At 44.0% G+C, this 23,049-nt stretch overlaps 2 protein-coding genes across 3 annotated transcripts; both read right to left on the bottom strand.

Moving 5' to 3' along the window:
- Positions 1–1,233: 1,233 nt before the first annotated feature.
- On the bottom strand, positions 1,234–4,524 carry LOC100217049 (phosphatase). Of its 2 annotated transcripts, NM_001143421.2 has the most exons (7): positions 3,807–4,260; positions 3,545–3,708; positions 3,387–3,424; positions 3,190–3,277; positions 2,861–3,076; positions 2,490–2,555; positions 1,261–1,761 (listed from the first exon to the last, which is right to left on the bottom strand). In NM_001143421.2, exons 1-7 carry the CDS (start codon positions 3,841–3,843, stop codon positions 1,561–1,563), a joined length of 810 nt encoding a protein of 269 aa, NP_001136893.1. In that variant the 5' UTR covers positions 3,844–4,260; the 3' UTR covers positions 1,261–1,560. The 2 variants fall into 2 exon arrangements, with proteins under 2 accessions (XP_035820256.1, NP_001136893.1); XM_035964363.1 differs by having other exon boundaries at positions 1,234–1,761; positions 3,190–3,424; positions 3,807–4,524.
- A 612-nt stretch (positions 4,525–5,136) lies between these two features.
- LOC100273504 (uncharacterized) lies at positions 5,137–18,604 on the bottom strand. Its single transcript, NM_001350976.1, has 19 exons — positions 16,895–18,604; positions 14,389–14,493; positions 14,218–14,283; positions 13,977–14,141; positions 13,710–13,784; positions 13,466–13,620; positions 12,375–12,510; positions 12,220–12,289; positions 12,014–12,141; positions 11,860–11,916; positions 7,574–7,759; positions 7,250–7,342; positions 6,969–7,054; positions 6,798–6,864; positions 6,625–6,691; positions 6,406–6,542; positions 6,096–6,187; positions 5,893–5,959; positions 5,137–5,695 (listed from the first exon to the last, which is right to left on the bottom strand). Exons 1-19 carry the CDS (start codon positions 18,311–18,313, stop codon positions 5,531–5,533), a joined length of 3,336 nt encoding a protein of 1,111 aa, NP_001337905.1. The 5' UTR covers positions 18,314–18,604; the 3' UTR covers positions 5,137–5,530.
- Positions 18,605–23,049: the final 4,445 nt, after the last annotated feature.

Raw genomic sequence — 23,049 nt, 5'->3', positions numbered from 1 at the left:
TGATAGAACGACTGTTTTTTTTATGTTAGACAGTTAGAATGAAGCTTTTTTTTTGTTTTTCCAGAGTGAAACATAACGAAGCGACTTTATCTTGTATTTGATTCAAGAGCGAACATAGCGTCTTACGTGAGGGCTTGTTCGGTTACACCAATCCAGAAGGGGATTGACCCTTCTGGATTGTAATCCCCTTCTGGATTGGTGTAACCGAACATGTCCTGAGGGCTTGTTCGGTTCTACCTCAATCCATATGGATTGAGGGGGTTTCAATCCCTAGTAAGTCAAAATTCTCTCCAATCCGTATCAATCCCCTCCAATCCATATGGATTGTAAATAACCGAACAAGCTCTGAATGGGACGAGGGAGTAGCCGGTAGCGTGTCATTATGCCCTGTCGATTTTAGTGAGCCACTGAGCCGCTAGAATAGATGGAACATCTATAAAGAATATCCTTATTTTTGGAAGCTGCCAGATGCAGCAGCTACGAGAAATATTTTTAAAAAAAATTTAAGCGGCCCGGTTATACACAGAATCGAACTGCTCTAGAACCTGTTTGACGATGGCAAAATAAATACATGGTGGACCTGGACATGCATGTGCACGCTCAAGCTCAACATCTCCCACACCGATTTTGACGATGGCAGCAGCAGCCATCAGAAACGCGCGCGCACATACTCCAGACGTCCAGGGTCCAGGACGCGACGCCCACACACTGATTTTACTGGTACACGACAGACAGACGGACAGAGGCTCCGAGCAGAAGGCTATCGGGATGCAATCGGGCGGACAAGAACCGTGACTGACAGTTGTATCCCTCTATACGATCCGGCTAGGCACGCTATCAGAGCCGATAAGGCCAGGTCGTCGTATCCCTCGTCTGAGCTGAGCGTGGCGCGCGTGCGCCCTCGCTGTCGCGCCGACGCGACGATGACTTGGTGGCGACGGCGACCGCGACGTGATCCGCGAGGGTGAGGCCGACCGTGTGGATAGCGACGACAGCGCGAGGGTGACGGACGGAGAATAGACAAACATGCATGCGTGGCGACCGTTGCCAGCCAGGAGATCGATGGCGTAGTTTATTGAAGTAGAACGCACGCAACGACGCACCTCATTCCATCTGCAGCCGTCCGCGTCATCGCCCACCCGCCGCGCGTGTCGCGCACCGCATAGACGTATGAATCGATGAAGCTAGCACGCACGCACGCACCGATTCGTGCTCCACAGTCACACAGAATCATTGGTTAAAACCGCTGCTCGGGTCTCTGCAGCTAAACACGGTTTGTTATTCTTATCATCATGTAAAATACGTACAACACATTGCATGACTCGTCATGCTCATGCACGCACTTGGGCTGCAGCTGGTGGTGCCTGCTTTACATGCACGCGCGCACCGACGGGCGACCGGTGGTGCTGATCAGAAATGTACACGCCTTTCAGCCTGTGAGGCAGGCAGGCAGAGAGAGAGAGAGAGAGAGAGAGAGAGAGAGAGAGATATTCACACACGCACGCACGCACCCGCTGATTCTGATTGGGGGTGGGGAGCTAGGGACGATGAGGTTATATATTAGGCGTGGATGGACGTGGGCTGGATGATGATGGAGTCCAGGTCGGACGTCGTCGACCTCACCACGCTCACGGCCGGCACCGGCAGCTTGTCGGAGGAGCGTTCAGCGGCCTCGCCCCAGATCTCCGGGATGGCCCGCCGGAGCGCGCCGATGCTCTCCACCGCGTAGTCCGCTTCCTTGCTCCTCGCCCTCTTGCCAACCTGGTGTGCGGGAAACAGCAGAGAGATTGACGAATGGATCAACGCATGCACTGCTAGCTGTATGATGGTTGTTAGTTAATAACTGTGTGTATGTATGTATGATGGTCGACGAGTACTGCTGTATCGGTCGTTACATCGACGTGCGTGGTCGCCCCCAAGGGCAGACATGCAACGTGCGTGCTGACGTGACGGCCGCAACCACGCACGACGCACCACTGGTATGGTATGGTTTGGTATGCCACGGGTACAGTGCATATGGAAACGTACGCGCCAGCTAGCTCCCCCCGGACGATATTTGTGGCCGAGCGACAGGAGCACGTGGATTGGGCCGTCCATTTCGGGAGAAAAAATTGGGTCCAATTGCCACGCACGCTAGGCACAGTCAGTAGAGCGCCAATCATCTATATTGATGATTAATGATGATGGACGGCCACTATAAGCGCGTAGGAGCAAATAAGAGCAGTCCGAATTATGGAGGACAGCCCAATCTCCGTGGCGTCGGTATCGACGGCACGGCGCCGAGTGGGGGAGGGGGAATCCATCACCGTCACCGTCGGGTGGTGCCGTGGTGCACTGGTGCTGGTGGGTAGCAAAGTCTAGTACGCACTCCATAACTATCGCGCGGTGTGGTGTGTCATGTGTGCCACCACCTGACGATCCACCAACTACCACACGTACGCCAAAAAGGTGTTGGAGAAGAGAACGGTGAGGATGGTTGTGTTACGTACCAGGGCGGTGCGGAGGCCGAGCGCTTTCCCCGCGGCGATGTTCCTCTCGCTGTCGTCCAGGAACAGCTGACAGACCAAACAATGTCAGTAATATACGACGGATATAATAATAATAATAATAATAATAATAATAATAATAATAATAATAATAATAATAATAATAACAACAACAACAACAACAACAATAATAGTAATATTAATAATAATAGTAGTAGTAATAATAATAATAATAATAATAATAATAATAATAATAATAATAATAATAATAATAATAATAATAATAATAATAATAATAATAATAATAATAATAATAATAATAATAATAAGAAGAAGTGAGCGAGCAGTGACTGGCCGGGCCAGCTATCACGTACCGTCCGGCGTGGGTTGGAGCCAGCGGCGCGCAGCCCGGCGACGATTGCGTCCACCGCCGGTTTGAGCACCACGGCCGGGCGCCGGTCGCCACCGTCGTCGCCGAACAGGTGCGGGTTCATGGTCTCGAAGCACACGACGGCGTCGAAGGCGGCCTCGTCCACGCCCAGCCGCTCCAGCGCCCGCTCCATGTGCGCGCGGTCCGAGTTGGTGAACAGCTGCGCGGGCATCACAATTTCACATGGTTAGCTAGCTGTAGCTGCTGGTAGGGTCGTGTCCCAAGTGAAGTGAAGTGCCTCGCTTCCATCTGTTCTGTTCTGAATATACGCACCACTTTGCGCTGCGGGATGCTCTGCAGCAGCCGCGCCAGCTGCGGGTCGCGCGCGATCCTGTCGTACGGTAGCCTGCCGTGCACGTAGCTGCAGGTGGAAGTGCAAGAGAAGCGGATTAACAAACCCCCGACAGTTTCCGACGAAATGCACTGCACTTGACTCCGCCGCAGTTTTTTTTTTTTTTTTGCGTGCTGACCTGTGGTACTCGTCCGGGTGCACGTCGTAGCCGAGCGCCTGCGGGAATCGAAAACAAGAACACGGCACGTCGTTCGTTGTACCCAGTCGTCAGAATCCGGAACACACACGGTCGGAGAAGCTTATTAGTTAGTATTTGTCGGAAACGTCGTCACGTACGATGAGCCCGGCGAGGGAGCTGCCGTGCGCGCGGAAGAGCTCGGCGCGCGTGGCGGCGGCCTCGTCGGCCGACACGCCGAGCTTGGCCTGGAGGAACTCGTCGATGTTGCGCCTCAGGGCCGCGCCGATGCCGGTGTCGCCCGGGTACAGGGTGTCGTCGAGGTCTGCGCCGGCGCGCGGGCCACGGCAGCGAGTTACATATTGTAAAACCATCGACAGCGGCAACTAAACTGCATGCGAGCTGGCGGCGGTCGACGCTCACCTAGGAGGACGCAGTCGAAGGGGGACGTCGCGGCCATGGCAGCCTGGCAGGCGAGGACGAAGCGTGGAACAGGGGAGGTTGCCGAGACGGCAGTGGGAGTGAAACTGGAACCGAACCGCGTCGATGTGAGCAGAACGAGAGAGAGAGAGATCGGAGGGAGAAGGGGGCCGAGGCGTGGCTTTTAAATAGAGCGTCGGGCGAGGCGCGGGTGCCGCCGGCCGCGTGGACCACGGGGCAAGCAAGCGCGCGCGGCAAACCTATCCAGCAACGTGCGTGCGTGAAGCACGCTACAACCCGGAGTAGGAGCAGTTTTTAGCGCGGCCTCGTGTTCCTTGCGCCGCGAGCTCTGCTCAACGTACGCGTCCACGCTTGCTTGCGCGAGTCCCGCCTTTTTTGCCATCGGCTTCGCTGGAGCCTGGAGCTGCCTGCCAAGCCAGCCACGACGCTGCCGCGGTCGGCGGTGGCCGGTGGCTGATTGGTGTTGGTGCCTTATATTCCTTGCCAGCCAAACGGCTCTGTGGCTTTGTGCGTGGAGTGATTTTGAGTGGAGCTGGGATGACCCGACAGATCGTTTTTAATTTGGTCCACGGAGGAATGGCCAAATATCTAGGATTACATTCGAGATACGTGGCGGTAAAAAATAAGGATGTTCAATTTCAAGAGGCTAAATCAGCATAAATGCGAAGAGTTCAGAAGATTAGTGGCTCGGAATTCTGAGCGAGTTCGATTCTTGTGGGGGTCTATTCGTAACATGTCCGATCGTTCTGCCTGGATTGTCAACTGTGGAACCTAATCTAGTTCGAGCATTGCTAGTTCGAACCTTTGCATCGACCTTCTACCCCTTCCAGGAATCGGCAAAGTTCTAAATTAGACCTATATACATAATATACTTGCGAAACTATTGATAATATGTTATAAAAATAAAGGCCAAAATATACTTCAAAAGTAATTTCCTTTTCAAGTCGCGGTTCACTTCGGGGAAAATAAACTCAACTTTTTACAAATTAAGATAAATGACCTGTCAAAACATATTACATGAAAAAAAAAACTAATAAAACTGATATGATTTTATATACACTGGCGCACTTTCTATAAATTTCATTTAGAATGAACATAATTTAGAACAAAGTGAATTCATCTACTCTTGCATTCACTTGAAAAGCCATGACTAGCCAATTTTCTGGAACCTGCCGTTTTACACTTATACACTTCCCTTTCCTCTTCTTCAGACAGTTAATCTATAAAGTTAAATATCACTAGGCAAATGCGTTACTATCCCCATACATACGAAGAATAAGTACACATCGAGAAAAGGCACACGACACAAGATAACCAAGCTGCTTTTTCTCTTCTTTTTTTGAACACAAAATTTCCCATGCTGATGGTATAAGAAATACGACATTAAAATCAACTACCAAAATTGTTTTAATTTACAATTCTTTCAACCCAACTAAAATTACTAAGCGAGCAAGATATACTGCTTTACAACTTAATCGACGATGTGGAGAGAGCCCAGTCTCGTACACATCCGTGCAGTTCTGCAACTGCAGCCGATATTACACACCGGATGCAAGCAGTGCCCCTTGTACAAAACCTAAGGGCACATGAACGCGAAAGCAAACCCCAGGAACCCTGGCTCTGGCTCAAAAGCGCATAAATAGAACACGAAAGGTCAAGCTGTGAAGACTCATATGCTTTACACAGTTGAGGCTATTTTAGGTTAGCTATGACGACAACACGGACTGTAGAGCGAGCTGTTGCTGTGGTTGTAGAGAAGACCATGTCGAGGCTAATACTGAAGGAGGCAATGTTGCCTGAAGTTGCCTTAGTAGATTAACCATCCTGCTGGCAGTCTGTTCTGTTGCTAGATCTTTGCCCGCACATAATATCTGCATTCCATACAAAAGGCAGATCAAGTTAAGTAAATAATGCTCCTGTCACTTGGATAGCTCAGTTTCCTCCAAATGATGGTCTTTTAAACGGTTCAAGAGTTGCAGTTTATCCATATTCCATAGACCTTGGGAAACAGAAGGGGGATAATATAAAGAAAACAAGATTGAGGAAAATAAGAAAAGGCTAAAGGTACCTCTGCAAAAACAGACACAATCTTTGGAAGATACTGATTATTATGACCCAAAAGCTCCCTCTCAGACCTGTTGAACGTTGATTACACGAAAAAATAATAGCTGTTAAAGAAACGTGAAATAAAACAGAAGTCTAGATGATAGGGAGTATTGGTTAATCTCAGGAAAAGCAACTCTGCAGAAACAAATTGTGGGAATTACTTACTGCTCAAGCATCACACACAGCTGTTCATGGACAAGCTTGGCCTCAATTAAATCATTTTTTATCGGAAGGCAACTTAACCAGGCAGGAATTACCTGTTCAATGAGCCAAGTGATATATGGTCACAAAACTTTGTACATCTCATAAATTAATGATATAGCAACAAGACTATTAGCAGTTAATATGAATTGCCGATCAGTTCAACTGTTGCCTTCAGAAATGGAATTATATTATATACTACAAGGCTGAATGAAGCAGGCTAGATGCCATGATATAAGCTAGAAGAACCATATGCCTAAGTATGGTTGAGTACCTGAGATACATCAATGATATCACGATGAAATCGGCATATTTTTCCAAGAGCAGAAACAGCATTGTCATAGGCCATTGCATTATCCAAATCCAGGGCATTAGGATGTTTGATTACATTGTATAATCTGGATAGGGCCTCTGTAGAAATAAACAAGATTGTTAACAGCATCGAATAACAAATGCATACATAAATCGAATACAACATAGATACAAACCATACCCCCAGTGTGAGGCCTAAATGCAGAACCACCACATTCGGCACAAATGCCAATTCCATACACTGCAGCCTGAAAGCAGCAAGTTGGAAATGAAAATGCACTCTTAAGAGATGAAGGGTTGCTGTTACACATAATTCTGCTGCACTAGGATGTAGAACAAATAAGAAATACAAACCTGCCTGACATCTGGATTTTCACTCATGCAGGCTTCTAATAGAGAAGGAAGGTATGTATCATAATACCTGACAATCAGATATCACAAAAAAACATGTAAAATGATCACAGCTCACAACAATCTTTCACCTTCACCAAGCAAAGTGTCATGTATGGATCGTACAACTGTTACCTAACTGCTGCTTCACGGCAATGCTCAGCAACATCATCAAAAATGCATATGGCAATCCTTCTTTCTTCTGGTGATTTATTCTTACCCTAAATTGGTGGAAAGTTAAAAATGTACATATGGTGTTTAGTTTACCAATATTCAATAGTGCATTTATGTTTCATGTTCAGAGGTAATAAATCTAGAGTGACATCAAATTGTGATGTATTGTTCAGTGCTCACAAGTCACAACCCTAACAAGCAAAGAAAATGCACCAAATCCAATGGTTCATCATCTCACTTACCAACATAGGTGTCAAATACATGGAGAGTTCATCGAAGAACGGAATAAAAGAAGTCTTGAAGGTTTTAACGAGAGTGCCTAGACAATCACCAATCTGCAGTCACAAAAATACATGTTTTCAAACCAATAAGGTTAGGTAATAAGCACTATACAATTGTTCCCCACACAAAAAGTAGGTTCAAAGCACAATACAATAACACATCCACCTTTCTAGTAAATTTCTGAGGAAGCTAATTTTGCACAAGCATTTGTATCAATCGGCAACATGAGTAGATCTGGTATGCCTTAAAAAGAGTTAGAAACTCTGAGTATTTAGGTAGCTTACTTGGTCAAAGATTTCATCTTCCTGTTCGTTTTCTTCTCTGAGTAGCTCCTCTTCTTCAGAATCAAAGTCCTCAGCCCTTGCCCTTTCTGTTCGTTCTATCCTCCTGTTAGTGCTTGCAACTATAACTTCTTTGACACCTTCCACTGCAGATCTTACTTGATTTTGATCAAGAAGTGTTCCTGATAGCTGATCGAGAAAAATGGATAAAAGATTATTCAAGTGACAGCACAAAATACCGAATGTATTACAAAGGTAAAAAGAAAATAATGCCTACAAGAAACATTGACAAATGTCTTCTGCTACAGATATAAGAAACTACTGAGACTTTATTTCTGAAAAAGGGTTACAGGGCAGTTACATTAAAGGGTAGGACTTTTGCCAAAATAGCCAAGAGCATCGTAGAACCATGTAAATATGAGATTTATGACAAACCAAACAAACTAATGACTGGAGTAACCCAAAAAATAAAATCCCTGAAAAGCCACTATAATTAAAATTCATTTTTTTAATAATCTCATTATCGTACTGTTTAAACCACACAAATATGTCCAGGCCCACATGGTATCAGTGCATGTATTCAAAAGACACATAATCGTAGAGATATTCTAAAATTTTCATTTTTTTTAATTTCTTCCCAATATCCTCACATTTTAATTTTAACCCTTTTGGTCACGCTAACGTCGTAAAATAACACTGTTGCGCCGCATGCGCTAGTGCGGCAAGAATGTGCCACATTGGATAGCAAATTCCACATGGAAAACCTTGTGATGCCACTCCCAATGGCGCGGAAATACTATTTTCACGCCAGCGGGATTTGCGTGACAAGGCTCAACTCAACTTTAGAAAAAATATATATTGTTCATATGACATTGGATGAAGATGATTTTCATATGAGAATTGGAGAGATCAATGAGATCTACAGCTTTATAGTTTTGAGTTTTTTTATTTGGGGTCGCTAAGATGCTCAAAAAATAACATAATCTTTCAGCAGCATAATAATCACGTAAAAACACTTGTCGCCTTAGAAAAATAATATATTTCTTGTATGATGTCCAATAAAGATACTTTTTATACAAAAGTTACAGCTCGCAATGAGATCTAAAACTTTATAGTTTTTGAGTTTTTACATTTAAGATCATTAAGATGCTAAAAAGATAATGTAGAGTTTCATCAACATATTAGTCGTGTATCTAGACTAATCGCCTAACAAAACATGATTCTTGTTTGATGTCCAATGAAGATTGTTTTAAAATTAAAGTTGTAGCTATCGATGAGAACGACAACTTTTTAGTTTTGAGGTTTTTCATTGAGATCGGTTAAAATGCTCAAGGAAATAATATACATTCTAAGAAATATATTAATCACGTACCAAGGCTAGTTTTTTTTAAAAAGAATCATTATTTTTACTGATGCGATATTAGATAAATATACTTTTTATATAAAATATGTAACTCCCAATAAGATCTGCAACTTACATTCAAAAAGTATTTTTATCTGACATTGACATATAAAAAAGATAATACTCTTTTAAAAAATAAGCCCAGATACACAACTAATATGCTCTTTTAAAATTCTATTGTTTTTTGAGCATCTTAACTGTCAGTGTCAAATAAAAAACTCAAAACTGAAAACAAAATCTAAATCTCATAGATAACTGCGACTTTAATATAAAACTATTATTATTTAACAACACATGATTTTGGTACATTGTTAATATGTTGATGAAACTTTAATTACTTTTCAGAATTTCAGTATCTTAACGGTCTCAAATATAAACTCAAAAGTATGAATTTGTATATCTATTTGAGAGCTATAACTTTCATATAAAAAGTATTTCATTTGACATCATACAAAAAGATATTATTTTTCTAAGACGACTGATGCGTGTATATGCTGCTGAAAGTTTATATATTTTTTTAGCATCTTAGCAATCTCAAATGAGAAAACTTAAAACTAGAGTTGCAGATCATATCAAGCTCTACCATTTTCATATAAAAATAGTTATCATCCGAAATTGTATGGAAACATTTTCTAAGGTGGAGCCTTGTCAGTTGTCAAGGCACTCCTGCTGGCACGACAAAGCTGTACTATTGTGCCATCGAGAGTGGTGTGATAATGTTTTCCACTTGTAAATCCCCGTCCAACGTGGCACATCTTGGCGCCCCGACACATGTGGCGCGACAACATTATTTTGTAGCATCAAGGACATTGGCACACGTGTGTTGATTAATGGAGAACCAGGGGAAATGGTCTTGCATCGGCGAGGGTTAAGGTAAGGGTATCCTTTATCTCCTATGCCTTTTATTTTGGTAATGGAAGTGCTGAATGCCCTAGTGGTTAAGGCCACAAGACGAAATCTGCTGCAGCGGTTGGCTGTTCCACAGGCTAAACATCAGGTTTCTCTTTATGCGGATGAGGAGATTATGTTCCTCAGGCCCAATCGGGTTGATCTCACTACTGGATGTTTTTGGTCATGCATTGGGCCTCAGAACCAATTTTGTTAAGAGCTCTGTCTTTCCTATCAACTGTACTGAGGCTGATTTGGATGTCATTCGGGCCGTGGCTTGTGGAGTGAGTGTTTTTCCCTGTAACTAGCTCAGAATTCCTCACTATTAGGAAATCATCTAAAGCCAACCTGCTGCCATTAGCCGGTAAGGTGGCTGATTGTCTCCCCAAGTGGAAGGCTTCTCTCAACTGCGCAGGGAGTCTGGCGTTGGTCAAGACTGTTTTTTCAGCAATTCACATTCATCTAATGAGTAATGACTGCTCTAGACCTGCCAAAATGGGTAATCAAAGCTATTGATAAACATCGGAGGGGTTTTCTGTGGTCCAGTCAAGAAAAGGCTAATGGAGGAAACTGTCTAGTCTCATGGGAGAACGTTCAGCGACCCCAGCAATATGGTGGTCTAGGGATTCTTAATCTTGAAACCATGAGATGGGCTTTGCGCATTCGTTGGTTATGGCTTCAAAAAAAATGATTCGGATCGCCCTTGGGAGGACCTTCCTGTCCATGTTCCAAGAAATGCTCAAGCCCTTTTTGCTGCAGCCATTCAAATCAAGATAGGTGATGGAGAGGACCTATTTTGGACAGATCGGTGGTTGCATGGGAATTCTGTGGATGAATTAGCTCCGAACCTTGTTTTGGCGGTATCCAAGAAAACAAGAAAGCGGTGCACAGTATCTCAAGCCTTGACCAATCGAAGATGGGTAACAGACATCAGTGAGTCTCTCACTGTCCAAGTGCTGGTCGAATATTTGAGAGTTTGGGAGTTAGTTGTTGAGGTAACACTGCAACCAGGTATTCCTAATCAGTTCCTTTGGAGGTCCACTCAATCCGGGCTGTATTCCTATCAATCTGCTTATCAGGCATTTTTCTTGGGGGCATTAAGTTTGGACCTTGGAAGAGTTGGGGCCCCCTCCGGTGCAAATTCTTCATCTGGTTGGCTTTGAAGAATAAATGTTGGACGGAGGATTGCTTGGCTAAGCGAGGGCTCACACAGCCCAATGTTTGTCCCCTTTGTGACCAGGAACAGGAGACTATACAGCATCTCCTTGTCTCCTGTGTTTTCTCTCGTGAAGTTTGGACCATAATTCTTAATGGCCTCAGGATGTTAGCTATTATTCTGCAACCTGATGGTAAGAGTTTTTCAGGCTGGTGGTCCGGGGCAGTCAATCGAGTTCCTAAGGAGGTGAAGAAGGGTCTTAACTCCTTGATCATTTTGGTGGCCGGGGAGATCTAGAAGCACAGGAACGATTGTGTTTGAGAGGATTAGGCCTAGTATTTCTGTAGTCTACCGTAAGGTTGTGCAGGAAGGCAACCTATGGTGTCTAGCTGGTAATTCTGCACTTAGCTTCCTGTGCGCAAGGTTGGTAGGGCTGGGCTCTTGAGCAAGCCCCCCCCCCCCCCCCGGTGTTGGGTCGTTATCCCTCTTGTGTGTGTGGCGCGCCTGTGTCTATAAGTGTGCGGGTTTTGGCCCTTGGTCCCCCACTTGTATTTTTTCTTCCTCCTTTCTTGATGAAATGACACACAGCTCTCTTGCGTCGTTTTTTGTGGGGCTATTTTAACATAAAAATAATAAGGATTAAAAAATTAAAAAAAAACACAATAATAGTCTAGTGAAGGCGACAAGATTGTAAATAATAGAAGCATGTAAATTTAACATCCATGTCAACAAAAGAATGTGAAGACATGAAAACTCTAGTTGAGATAAGCAGCAGTTCTCATGAAAACGAGATCTTTTCATCAATGCAAATAACAAATATCATACAAGTACAGTATTACAAACCTGTATAGATTCATTCAATGATTCCAGTATGCTTGCACAAATTTGTGGCTCAGGTTCCTGCTTAGAATTCCAATTGCGTGCTTAACTCAAATCTTGTTATCAAACACAGCAAAATTCAAGAACTGACAAGGTTTTATAAGCATGACACCCTTACTTTATGCATGGCCTCAACAAGGGCTGGAACTATGTAATCAGACAGTTGCTTAAGATAGGATTTATCACGACCTTGAGCTTGGCCCTTTTCTATAGCCAATTTTGCTGAACGTAGAAGCTCAGGCATTGCTGCAAAGAGCACATAATGTATAGCACAAGACAACACGGTAAAAAAAAGTGAAGACATCAAAATTTTCAGTCACATACCTGAAATAGCTGCCTTCCTAACTTCCTCATGAAAATAGAACTTAATGAGAGGTACAAGCGTAGTCGTGACCTGTACAGATCCAGGTATAGCTGTAGCTCTTTCATGAAACTAGAACCCAACAAGAAAGGAGAAGGGGTTGAAATAGTGATATGACCTGATCAATCCATGGGAAAAATCCTTCCTTGAGCTCATCAGCGTAGCAACACAGCATGTTACATGCTGTAGCTTTCTCCTCTAGTAGACTAGTTCGGATGCCGATCCTCTTATCACCTAGTGTAATAGTCTCGACACTGCAGTAGTGCTGCCAGTGAGTACAATTGCTAGTAGATAGAACAAGAGCCTGAGACTGGGAGCATCTCCAAGAGTTCCCTTATCCAACCTCTTAGCGTTAAAAACTCAAATTTACCCCCTCCATTCCAAATAATAAGACGTTTTGGCTTTTCAAGATTCATTGTTTTAACTATGTATCTAGACAGTGTACATCCAAGTGCATAGCAGAAGATGTGTCTAGAAAAGCCAAAGCGTCTTATAAATTAGAATAAAAGGAGTATACAGCAAAAATCACCCTCCAACGGTCATCCTTATCCAACATTTTCTATTGAGTGGTATCCTAAATCATCCTCCAATTAGAGTGTGTTTGGTTGGGGAGCCAACTGGGATGGAGCGGCTCCATTCCAGTTTCTAAGAATTGAGCCATTTCATTCAGTGTTTGGCAAGCAGAACGAAACCGCTCCATTTTTTGTTTGGTTGAAGAGTAGAATAGAGCGGAGCCGCTCCGTTCATTGTTTGGTTGGAGAGCCATATGACTGTGGAGTGGAGGAGAGGGAGGAGAGCGCTGAGCGCTCGCATCCAATCGTTTTGGTGGAGCGAGAACATCCCAAATATTTACCATATATAGACACCAGGAGCCGCTCCGCTCTCCTCCGATGAAACCAAACATCAAAAAATAAGAATGGAGCCGTTCCATTCCCCTCCGCTCCTCAACCAAACACACGATTAATGTTTGCTTAATTTGCTGGTGAGATGGATGTGAGGACACAAGAATGTAAATTCAATACAGGATATGAAACAACCATTGATATCAACATGACATGGGCAAATTCTTATGATGTGCCTATAACCAGACACATTAGATTCGACATTTCCATCATATTGGGGATCACTAAAAGATGAAAGTTATCCAGGAAACAAAACATAACGAAAATGCTATACTATAAAAAATATGGAAGAAAAAACTAAACATACCCCTCGTCATCAGATTCACCATTTTCATCTTCTGGTCCAGCAGAAGTGACACTCACATCTGGTTTGAGCTGAGCAGACTGGAGCAGAGGGGGCATAACAACACTCATGTATGGTAAGAAATCCTGACCAAGGCATTTACACAGTCTTGCCCATGCCTACAGAGGCGAACATATAGATCAAATGAGAAAAAAAGATTTAAATTGACAAAAAAAAGTTGAGAACAAGGTTTCAAGTTCTAACATACTTGCAGCATGTAGCTTGTTATAGGGTCATCAGCCTCCATCTGAGATCCTTGCAGTGTCATAAGGACCTCCATCACCTAACACCAAAATGAATTATCAATAGCATTAACAGATACAGAACAGATAGCATATAACATCCTACAACCCAATTTGATTTCGTTTATTGAGTACAAAGGCCACAAAAAATAATGTTTTAACACTTTTATAGACGGAAAGAGTTATGGACTCGACTGTATACTGTAATATAAGGGGAACTAGCAAACCATTACCTGCTTAGCATCATCCTTAAACTTTTGTTTCCCAACTGCCATACCAACTAAACTGATGCATTCCATGGATTTGGCACGCAACATTCTGTTGGATTTATCAGTTGCATTCATGAGAATAGCCTTGAGGTATGGCATTACTGCATCATAATATTTTTGGAAGTGTTCCTGAATAAATAAGATTGAAAATTTATGTTAGATTACTATGTTAACAAGAAGGATTGAACTGTATTTCCTGATCTACCTGAGAAGAATCTGCTGCTGATGCTAAAGCAGTTAAAGCAGCTTCTTGCACCATTTGGTTCCCAGTCTACATCATAAGCATACAAGTTTAAAATAACAGAATAAACATTATGCTTATGTCTAATGTCTATACTGTTAAAGTTAAGGTTTAAAGACTAGATGTGAGATCCACCTGGAGTAACAATAGAAGTTTCCCAACTATTACATCCAAGTATGGTGTCAAAATATCAGGTCTGCAGTTTTCACTGAAGTTCAGAATAGCTGATGCAGCATGTGCCTGAACATGTAGGAAATAAAATATGAGAGAATGCCTTATTGGTCAGCTGGTGTGTTTGATGAAGAGCAGATATAGCAAGCCCTCGACTTTATGTAAACCAATAATATATATCACTAGATTTATCATAGATTAATAACTTGAATAGCTTGTAAGAATAGTCGAATGATGAACATAAAGCCAGAAAACCATCAAAATATATCTCTCTGAACTCAAATGGTACCATAGCTAGTGAAAACTAATTGAACTTGACTCCAACTCCATAATGTAATCAATCCAGCACCTTTTGATCTCTTGTGTGTTCTCCAGGCAAGTTTGGTTCAGGCTGTTTCACACGGTCAGCTTACCTATGCTTGCTCCTGGTCTGGAAGAGACTTCTTTTTTTGGCTGGTTGGAAAGAATTACATACGGCCAAGGTGGATGATGATGTGAGACAAGGCTTCAACTCTTTGGTTATTCTCAGACCTTGGTCGATCTGGAAAGACCAAAACATTGTGTTTTTTATGGCTCTGACCCTGCTCTTGAGAAATCTGTCTTGCTTGCTAGACAGGAACTACAGCTTTAGTCCTAGCAGGAGCCCGAGGGCTTTCCCACCTGGTGGCGATTGCCCCTGATGAAGTTTAAATGTTGGGCAAGGTCAGGTATTTGTAAGTTTTGGCGCGTATCAAAACTGATTTCTACGTAGCCAGCTAGTTAGTTTACTAGTTGCTTGGCTGGTGATGTGTGTCGTAAGGACTCTTTCTCTTTTTCTTCTTAATATAATGATGCAGCTCTGTGTGTACGAGAGAAAAATATATATTTTAATTTGTACCACATGCATGATTATTCAAAGAGAAATAATAACAAATACAAATACAAGTCAAAGGCCCTGTTTATTTCCTTCTAGGATTATATAATCAAGCTTATGGATTATATAAGCACCTAATGACCTGCTTTCTGCTTATGGATTATCATAATCTAGGTATCTAGATTATATAATCCACCTAATAATCTGTGTTATTTGTTTGCCTCTTAACTTATTTAAGCTGGATTATATAATCTAGAGGGTAAACAAACAGGGCCAAAGTTCTGAAAATAGATGGTGTGTGCAGGCATAGATAGACGAAACACGAAAGGTACCTCAAACAGCACAAGGGTGGTATCATATGTGAGGAGCATCTACACAGCTCAATTCTAAAATGTGTTGGTTACATGTTTTCTGTGCTTCATTTGCAGCCAGTCAGTCACTAGTTATGGGTTTTGGTGGAAAGGTTTACATGTAAACTATAATTGGTAAGAGTGTCAGGCACATGACTCTTCCAAAATTCATTAGCCTTCCATGTGTTTATAGTTGTTCAGTTATTGGACTGGATATACCTCAGACGTGAGTTATTTAATAAATTTAAGAAGCACAGAAAATGTCTCTCCTTTGAATACCTTGTGATCAATCTGGTAGATGTAATCACACAAACATCTCCAAATTTGAACAAACTATGCATGACATGCGCAAGACCAAACATTCAGCACAATATGCATAGATATTAGCAACAAAGAAAAACGCTTAAGGCATAAAAAATTAATTGATGAACAAAATGGCCAAAAGATACCAACTGCTGGGAGCCTGGGATGGTGACTATGCATACATATTTAGCAACAAAGTGCAACAGAAAAATAATTGATGAATAAAATGGCCAAAAGATACCAACTGCTCAAATGCTGACTCAATAAACAAAAAGCTGAATCTTGTTTCTGTGTATTAGACCTAAAACGGTATCCTATTGAATAATCTAAAAAAGTTCATAGTATAGCCAGCCTCAACACATCCAAATAGCACACATAAACTAGTAAAAAGCTACAATAGTCTCATTAATACGCTAACTACAACAGTGATACATTAACCACTTTCTAATGCACATTACTGTATCCAAAACAGTCATTAGATCCACTTAGTGTACTAAAAATAACTTTTTTAAGGAGCTCTGCCTTTCAATTAAGATAGGGAAGAGTTTATGTACATGCTTAAATTAAAAAAATAACTTCCGGAAAGAGTTCCGAGCAGCACAAAGGTGCAAAAAAACAAAAAACTCTTATGATTCTACACTTCCCAAATTAAGGCCCTTCTTTGTTGCTCAATGTCCTCTTTCGCTCTAGAGGCAACTTGTGCACTAAAAATAACTTAGGCAACTACACTTCTGTGGATAATGGCATCAATCACACTAGGCCAGTGTTGTTTATATAAACTGAACAAAGTAACAAAGCATTAACCATATGCATTAAATCCATGGATTACAAGATCTTCACTGCTTTCAGAAATCATTTTTTTAAGATAATGGTACACAGCTGGCTTTCAGAAAGCATAAGAATAAAAAAGATATTATAGGGCCAATTGAGAAAATTAAATAAAAAAGATACAACAATCACTTGCCTGTACACGTGGGTTCTGGACATCATCCATTGCTGAAGCTAATGAAGGTAGCACAACATGGTGCAACTGATTTTGCAACTCTGGCCCCAGGTCCGTTGAAAGCTGCCCTATTGCATTAATTGCTGCCCACCTCACCCGTGGGTGAGGGTCCTGGAAAGAATTCAGCACCATCCCAACAACCTGCTCCAGATTCTTAATCATCATCTTAGCAGAGCCCTCTGCAATCTGAGCTATGGTCACTAGTGCCGCGTGGCGTCTCTTCCAATCTTCAGAGGAGAAAAACGATGGGAGCAACTCAGCTGCCACGGACAGAATCGTATTACCACCAACAGCAATTGACAGCCGGTCCAGACACTCCTGTGCAAAAACATAGCTTCCCGTCTCTCCGGCGTCTTCCTCCTCTGACACTGCGGCATGCCATGCCGGTTCATCCTGGACATCGAGCAGCATACTCATGAGCACCGCAAATAGCCGACCAACGTACCGAGGCAGCTTCCGCATCATTCCGGGTGCACGCTCCCGTGCCTCGGCAAGGGTGACGACAAACTCAACGGCAAGGTGGCGGGTGCCATCCTCTAGTCCTGGGGCCTCGGCAATCTGCAGCATGGACGCGACCACGTCAGGCAGCTGGCGGCGCAGGAACCGCGGCTCTGCGCCAGCGAGCTCGATCATCATCTCCAGAGCCTCCTGGGCTGAGCCCTCGTTCCCGCAGTTGAGTGACTCGGCGAGAGCGCGCATCATGGCCGGGAGGAGGTCCTGAAATTGGTCGCGGGCCGCGGCAGAAGGAAGGGACTGGATGAGGCTGATGGCCGCATTGAGCCCCGCGACGCGCACATCGGCGGAAGAAGGGTGGGAGAGAGCGGCGTGGAGGAGCCCGTGGAGGTTGGGGAAGCTGGCCGCGAGGTGGGAGGCCAGCCGGGCCAGGATGTTGAGCGCCGACTCCTGCAATCCCGGCGGGGAGGACGTGGAATCTATGGACTTGTACAGGAAACTGAGTAGGTCGGGCCACGCGTTGGCGGGCAGGAGGAAGGACGCGAGCTCGGCGACGGCGTCAGAGAGCTTCCTAGAGACAGACCTGGGGAGCGCAGGCGCGGAAGCGGCCGAGAGCAGCAGCGCGCGGAGCGAGGACTGCGTGGCGGGCGACAGCGCAGGGTAGACGAAGGACTGGGATGACGGCGCGATGAGGCGACGCAGCAGCACGGCGGCGATGGGCGCGGAGGGGTGCGCCGGGGAGAGCAGCAGGTGCGCGAGGCTCAGCGCGAGCGCGTCCGGATGGGACCTGCGGAAGGCGTGGAACTGCTGCTCTGCCCGCGACCGCGCCTCGTTGGCCGGGGAGGTGAGGTCCGCCAGCAGCGCCGTCAGCGCCGCCGGGTCGGCGCCCAGCACCACCGCCGCGCCCGCGTCCGACTGCGGATCCATGGGGGAACGGATCGGCGCAGCGCGAGGGGAGCGGGAAGGCGGGGGGATTCGGGTGTCCGCGCGGGATTTTTTGGGTTTCGTGGGGTGGGTTTTGCGGGGGGAAGCCGTGGGGCGGGGAATTTTGGGAGCGGCGCGGTGAGGCGAGGCGAAGGCGGACGGGGGAGGGAGGGAGAGACGGACGGTGGGGGCCTGGACGATGGAGTCGAGACGGCCGGGCCGCGGACACTGGAGGGTGGTGCAATGCTGGGAGACGGGGCCCACGGGCTAGGAAGTGGGGAGTTGGATTAGTACTGGTCCATGAGGGATGGGTCCCGGATGGTCATCAAAATCAGAACAGCGCACGCCACAGCTCACCTGCTAATTATGCCATCATATTATGATTAGTGACTTCTTTCTTTATCTCTGGTTACTTTCAGACTTCGATTCTTGCGACAAACTTTCTGCGATTCAACAGAGTTCTTGACGGCAGTATGATCATCAGATTTTTATCTTTGAAAATAATGAAAATCTTGGTGTTCCTCGATGGTGATAAATTCCTACCAAAGTATGGCTTTTGTGATATAAGCTTTATACATAAGCTGTATGTTGAGTTTTCTATAATTTTTTAGCCTTTGTTGAGAGACTATCATACTCATGAGATCAATATCACATGCTGGATTGGTCTTAAACCATTTCTTATATTGATTTTTGTTGCTTGATGGTCATCACAACCATTCGGATAACTAGTTTGCTTTATCGTTGATTCACAGATTCATAAGTTCAACAATTTAGTTTCTAAGTGAGAAGAATGAATATGAGTTAGAGAAATAAAATGTCCAAGATCAATGATTTAGATTAGTTGGAAAGCTACTAGATATATTTGTCTAAGTTATAGGATCTCTGTAAAAGTTCAAGTCAAAGCAACTCGGAAAAAGATAATTCAAAGATCAACGACAACTCAAGTTCTGAAATTGCCAAACACGGAGCGTCCGAGGCTCTAGTGCGGACTGTCCGAGATAATGCAGATTATCCCGGATAGGGGTTCTTTTTGAAAATATCACTTGGCTTCGGACCGTCCGACCCCTTCCAGCGCACTGTCCATGACACTGCAATGACTTCGAACGTGAACTATAAAACGCAGACCATCCAGCTATAAAATACAGACCATCCGGTTATAAAACACGAATCGTCCGGCTATATTTTGCGGGACTGTCCATCTGTGTTGATTTGCTTCAGCCCGAAGGTGACAAGTTGAGCAAAAAAAAATTAGAACTGGATTGTCTGAGACCAAGGGCAAATCGTCCGTGTGTCATCACCAAGGGAAGGCAACCATTGATATAGTAGTTGGATTGTCAGACATAACCGTTGAGGTGTCAGATCTAGGGCTGGGCATTTTAAACCCGTGAATCGAACCCGAACCCGAATAGACCGAATTGGTCGGTTTTTTGGGTTTCGGTTTTCAGGTTCGGTCCACAGATCGTACATATTCGGTTATCGGGTTAGGGTTCGGTTTTTATATCACGTAACCCGAATAGACAAAAAAACTGAACACAACAGTCACCAGTCAGCCCAATAGCCACTTGGCCCACTTAGCCCAATATCACGTGCCCTGGTCGTTCGGTCCTCCCTGTCTCCCTGACCGCACTACCGTTGTACGCCTGTACCGCAGCCCGCAGGCAGTCGAGAGCCCGAGACCCGCCCACCAGCCAACCCTAGATCCTCTCCAATACTCGGCCGCCGCCTGCCGTAGCTTGTCGTCGACTGCTCCCGACGTCCGCTCTAGGCTCCACTGCTCCTGGCGTTCTGCTCCTGCGTGGGCGCGGCTGCGCTCCAGCTCCAACTCCGGCGTCCGGCGTCCGACGTACTGCTACTGCTCCAGCTTCCCCCGCCCAGGTCCAGCTCCAACTCCGGCGTCCGCTCTAGCTTCGGTGTCCCGCTCCAGTTCTAGGCTTCCATATTATTTCTAAGATAATTTGTTATGAACTTTGTATGGACATATGTGCAGTATTGTATCAGTTTGTCTGTCATCCATAAACTCATGATTTGCACCTGATTGTGTTATTCAGGTTCTATAGGAACTGAATAGTCCGAACCAAATTTTTCGGTCTATTTGGGTTCGGTTCCTGCAATTATGGGTTCGGGTTCGGGTTCGGTTCCTATTTTGTAGAACCCGATTTTTGTAGAACCCAAATAGCCCGAACCGAATTACCCATATTACCCGAATGCCCAGTCCTAGTCAAATCTGATTGTTGGAGGGTTGCGCATCGTCCGGGCTCGTGCCACGGACCGTCCGCCAATGCACAGTTTGGTAGATGCGCCATACACAGGTATATGGGTGGTTGAGGGCTATAAAAGCCACCCCAACCAGCCCATTCATAAGATTCATTGATCCATATCATACATAAGAGTTTGATATTCAATCCTATCTACTAGAGCAACACTTCTACACATCAAAGTCTTGCAAGTGCACAAAAGAGAAAACCAATCAAAAAGCTACTCATGTGCGTTGAGCGATATGCCTTGTGAGAATTATTGAGAGTGTGTGCTACCTCTTGTGATCATTTGAGCGTGGAGTTTTGACTCGCATTCATTGTAAAGCTAGCAAGAGCCCTTGTCTTTGTGGTTGGCTTGCAGAAACTTCGCTCTTTTATTGACAACGAAGAAGAAACACTCATCGACCTTGACCATTGGAGAGAGGGAAGGGATTGAAAAAGACTTGTCCTTTGTGGACTCCTCAACGAGGATTAGATTCTTGGTGAACCGAACCTCATTAAAACAAATCACCATGTGTCACTTGTGTTTATTGCTTGTGATTTGTTTTGTCTTCTCCCTCCCTAAGTTCTCTTGCGTTATTTTTTATTGATATCACTTTGTGTTGCTTCAATTTAAATTCTCATTTCAAGAAGCAACTCTTTGCAAGAAAGAACTTGTGTTATTTCTCTTCTTAATTAAATATTCTTGTGTTACTCATCATATATATTAGTTATGTTGCTTTGAGTTTATTCCACGTCTTTGAAAGCAACACTTTTACAACAATAGGACTTAGTTCTATACTCTGATTATTACTTATCTTGTTCTAACCGCTATTCGAGGATCAAGTGTTGTTTGAGGTTGTAAATTTTAGGTTTCGTCTATTAACCCTCTCTAGGCGAGTATCACATGCAATGCTTCTATACTAGAAGTACAGAAACATGTTTTTCACTTCCACTAAACAAATGATCTATGTTTAAAAAATTATATCTCTTTAAATATGTTTTTAGTATAAGAGACGTGAGCTACTAAAAGGTATGAAAACGAAAAAGAAAAAATATCTATACACACGAAGGTCTAAAGTGTCGAAGATATTTGAGCACATAAAGACTCATGCATAGAAAAAATAAAGATAGACATGCCTTGAAATAATAAGTTTCGAGAAAAAGTCCTATCTACAAAGGGATTGTTTTTCATATACCATGTTCCACACACATGTACGTCTTGTGAGAGATGGATATCCCCCGTGTCATCATAATACAGACTCGCTTCATGGGCCGCCTAAAAGGCCCCCATTAGGCCGCTCGGGGGACGCATCGTGGGCCTCGACATGAGGTATTTGAAGCTGGTTCTGACGGCCATGTGCCAGAGCAAAAAGGTCGATTGAATGCCATTGTGTATGCAGACGTGTGTGAGTTCTGCAGGAAGGGCCAACACGTTATCAAAGGCTTCGGTGCAATCGTAGCTGGTAGTGGGATAGACTCACATGAACACTCTGATCTGTACAAGGATATCTCCTCAGTCGGTTATATAAGGCCGAGGGAGAACTCCTACGAAAAAGGTTAGACCCCACTAGATCATAGAGGGACCTGCATCTTCTACCCTTAGCAATCACTTATAATCCTCGAACTCAGAGCAATACAACCACCAGAAACCCATATTACGTATAGTATTACGCTTCACGGCAGACCGAACCTATATAATTCGTTGTGTTCCGTACGAACCATCGATCTGTGATCGACATCGCCGTCACTTCAAAAGCATTGTGTGGTACGTCCCGTAGTACGTCGTCAGTGCCAAACACCACACATCTTGATATAGGAGTATATCACTTGTCTCCCTAGATCCAAGCTTTAGTTTCACGATACATACAAGGTTGGTATGCTACATCTTTTATCAAACCTAAAGCTCCACATGAGCCATTAGAAGTACGAGAAGGCAAAATTCAAAATGTGCTTTGGCGAGGAATCAATACACCATACGAGTAATAAGAGTACCATATAAGGAACACTAATGGTGTGTTTGATTTATGGAGTCAACATTTTTTTATAATGGAAACAAAAAATATTCTAGACTTTTGTAGTTTCCTACATACAACATTACAGTTTGAAAATTAACAAAACATGCATCATTAAAAACAAACATTGTTGAAAAGAACTTGTCCTCGAATCAAGCGTCTTTTAATTTGGCATTAGACCTCCAACCATGTTTTGCAAAGATCTCCATTGCCACCGTCTCTAAGGATTGACATACCACAAGAATCTCTTGGTGAGCTTCTTGTTTCTGTAATAATCTCCAGAGTCTGAGCCAATACGTCCCCCTGAAAAAAAACCTACAAAATTGATGGTATTGGTTTAAAATTAAAGGCCACATCATTGCGGCGCAACCAATAGACCAAAACATTGGTGTCCCTCCAATTAGGAGTTTTTTTCCGATGAGCTATTCCCTTGTCAGTAGCCCAATTCTCAATTATATGATTAATATTGATGGGGATCTCTGTATTTAAA

The sequence above is a fragment of the Zea mays genome, chromosome 1, assembly GCF_902167145.1.
Source record: "Zea mays cultivar B73 chromosome 1, Zm-B73-REFERENCE-NAM-5.0, whole genome shotgun sequence".
Classification (NCBI taxonomy): Eukaryota; Viridiplantae; Streptophyta; class Magnoliopsida; order Poales; family Poaceae; genus Zea; species Zea mays.
The sequence above is the reverse complement of the archived record's forward strand: the minus strand, read 5'-3'. Positions and strand labels throughout refer to the sequence as shown.

Bases quoted from the DNA above. Each gene is read 5' to 3' on its own strand.
- LOC100273504 (NM_001350976.1), bottom strand. From the start codon at position 18,313: ATGGATCCGCAGTCGGACGCGGGCGCGGCGGTGGTGCTGGGCGCCGAC. The intron at 14,284-14,388 runs GTGGATCTCACA...CTTATGATGTAG, and splicing joins AACTTCTATTGTTACTCCAG to ACTGGGAACCAAATGGTGCA. The intron at 6,865-6,968 runs GTAACAGTTGTA...TCTGATTGTCAG, and splicing joins TGCCGTGAAGCAGCAGTTAG to GTATTATGATACATACCTTC.
- LOC100217049 (XM_035964363.1), bottom strand. From the start codon at position 3,843: ATGGCCGCGACGTCCCCCTTCGACTGCGTCCTCCTAG. The intron at 3,077-3,189 runs GTGCGTATATTC...ATGCCCGCGCAG, and splicing joins GCATCCCGCAGCGCAAAGTG to CTGTTCACCAACTCGGACCG. The intron at 2,556-2,860 runs GTACGTGATAGC...TTGGTCTGTCAG, and splicing joins GCTCCAACCCACGCCGGACG to CTGTTCCTGGACGACAGCGA.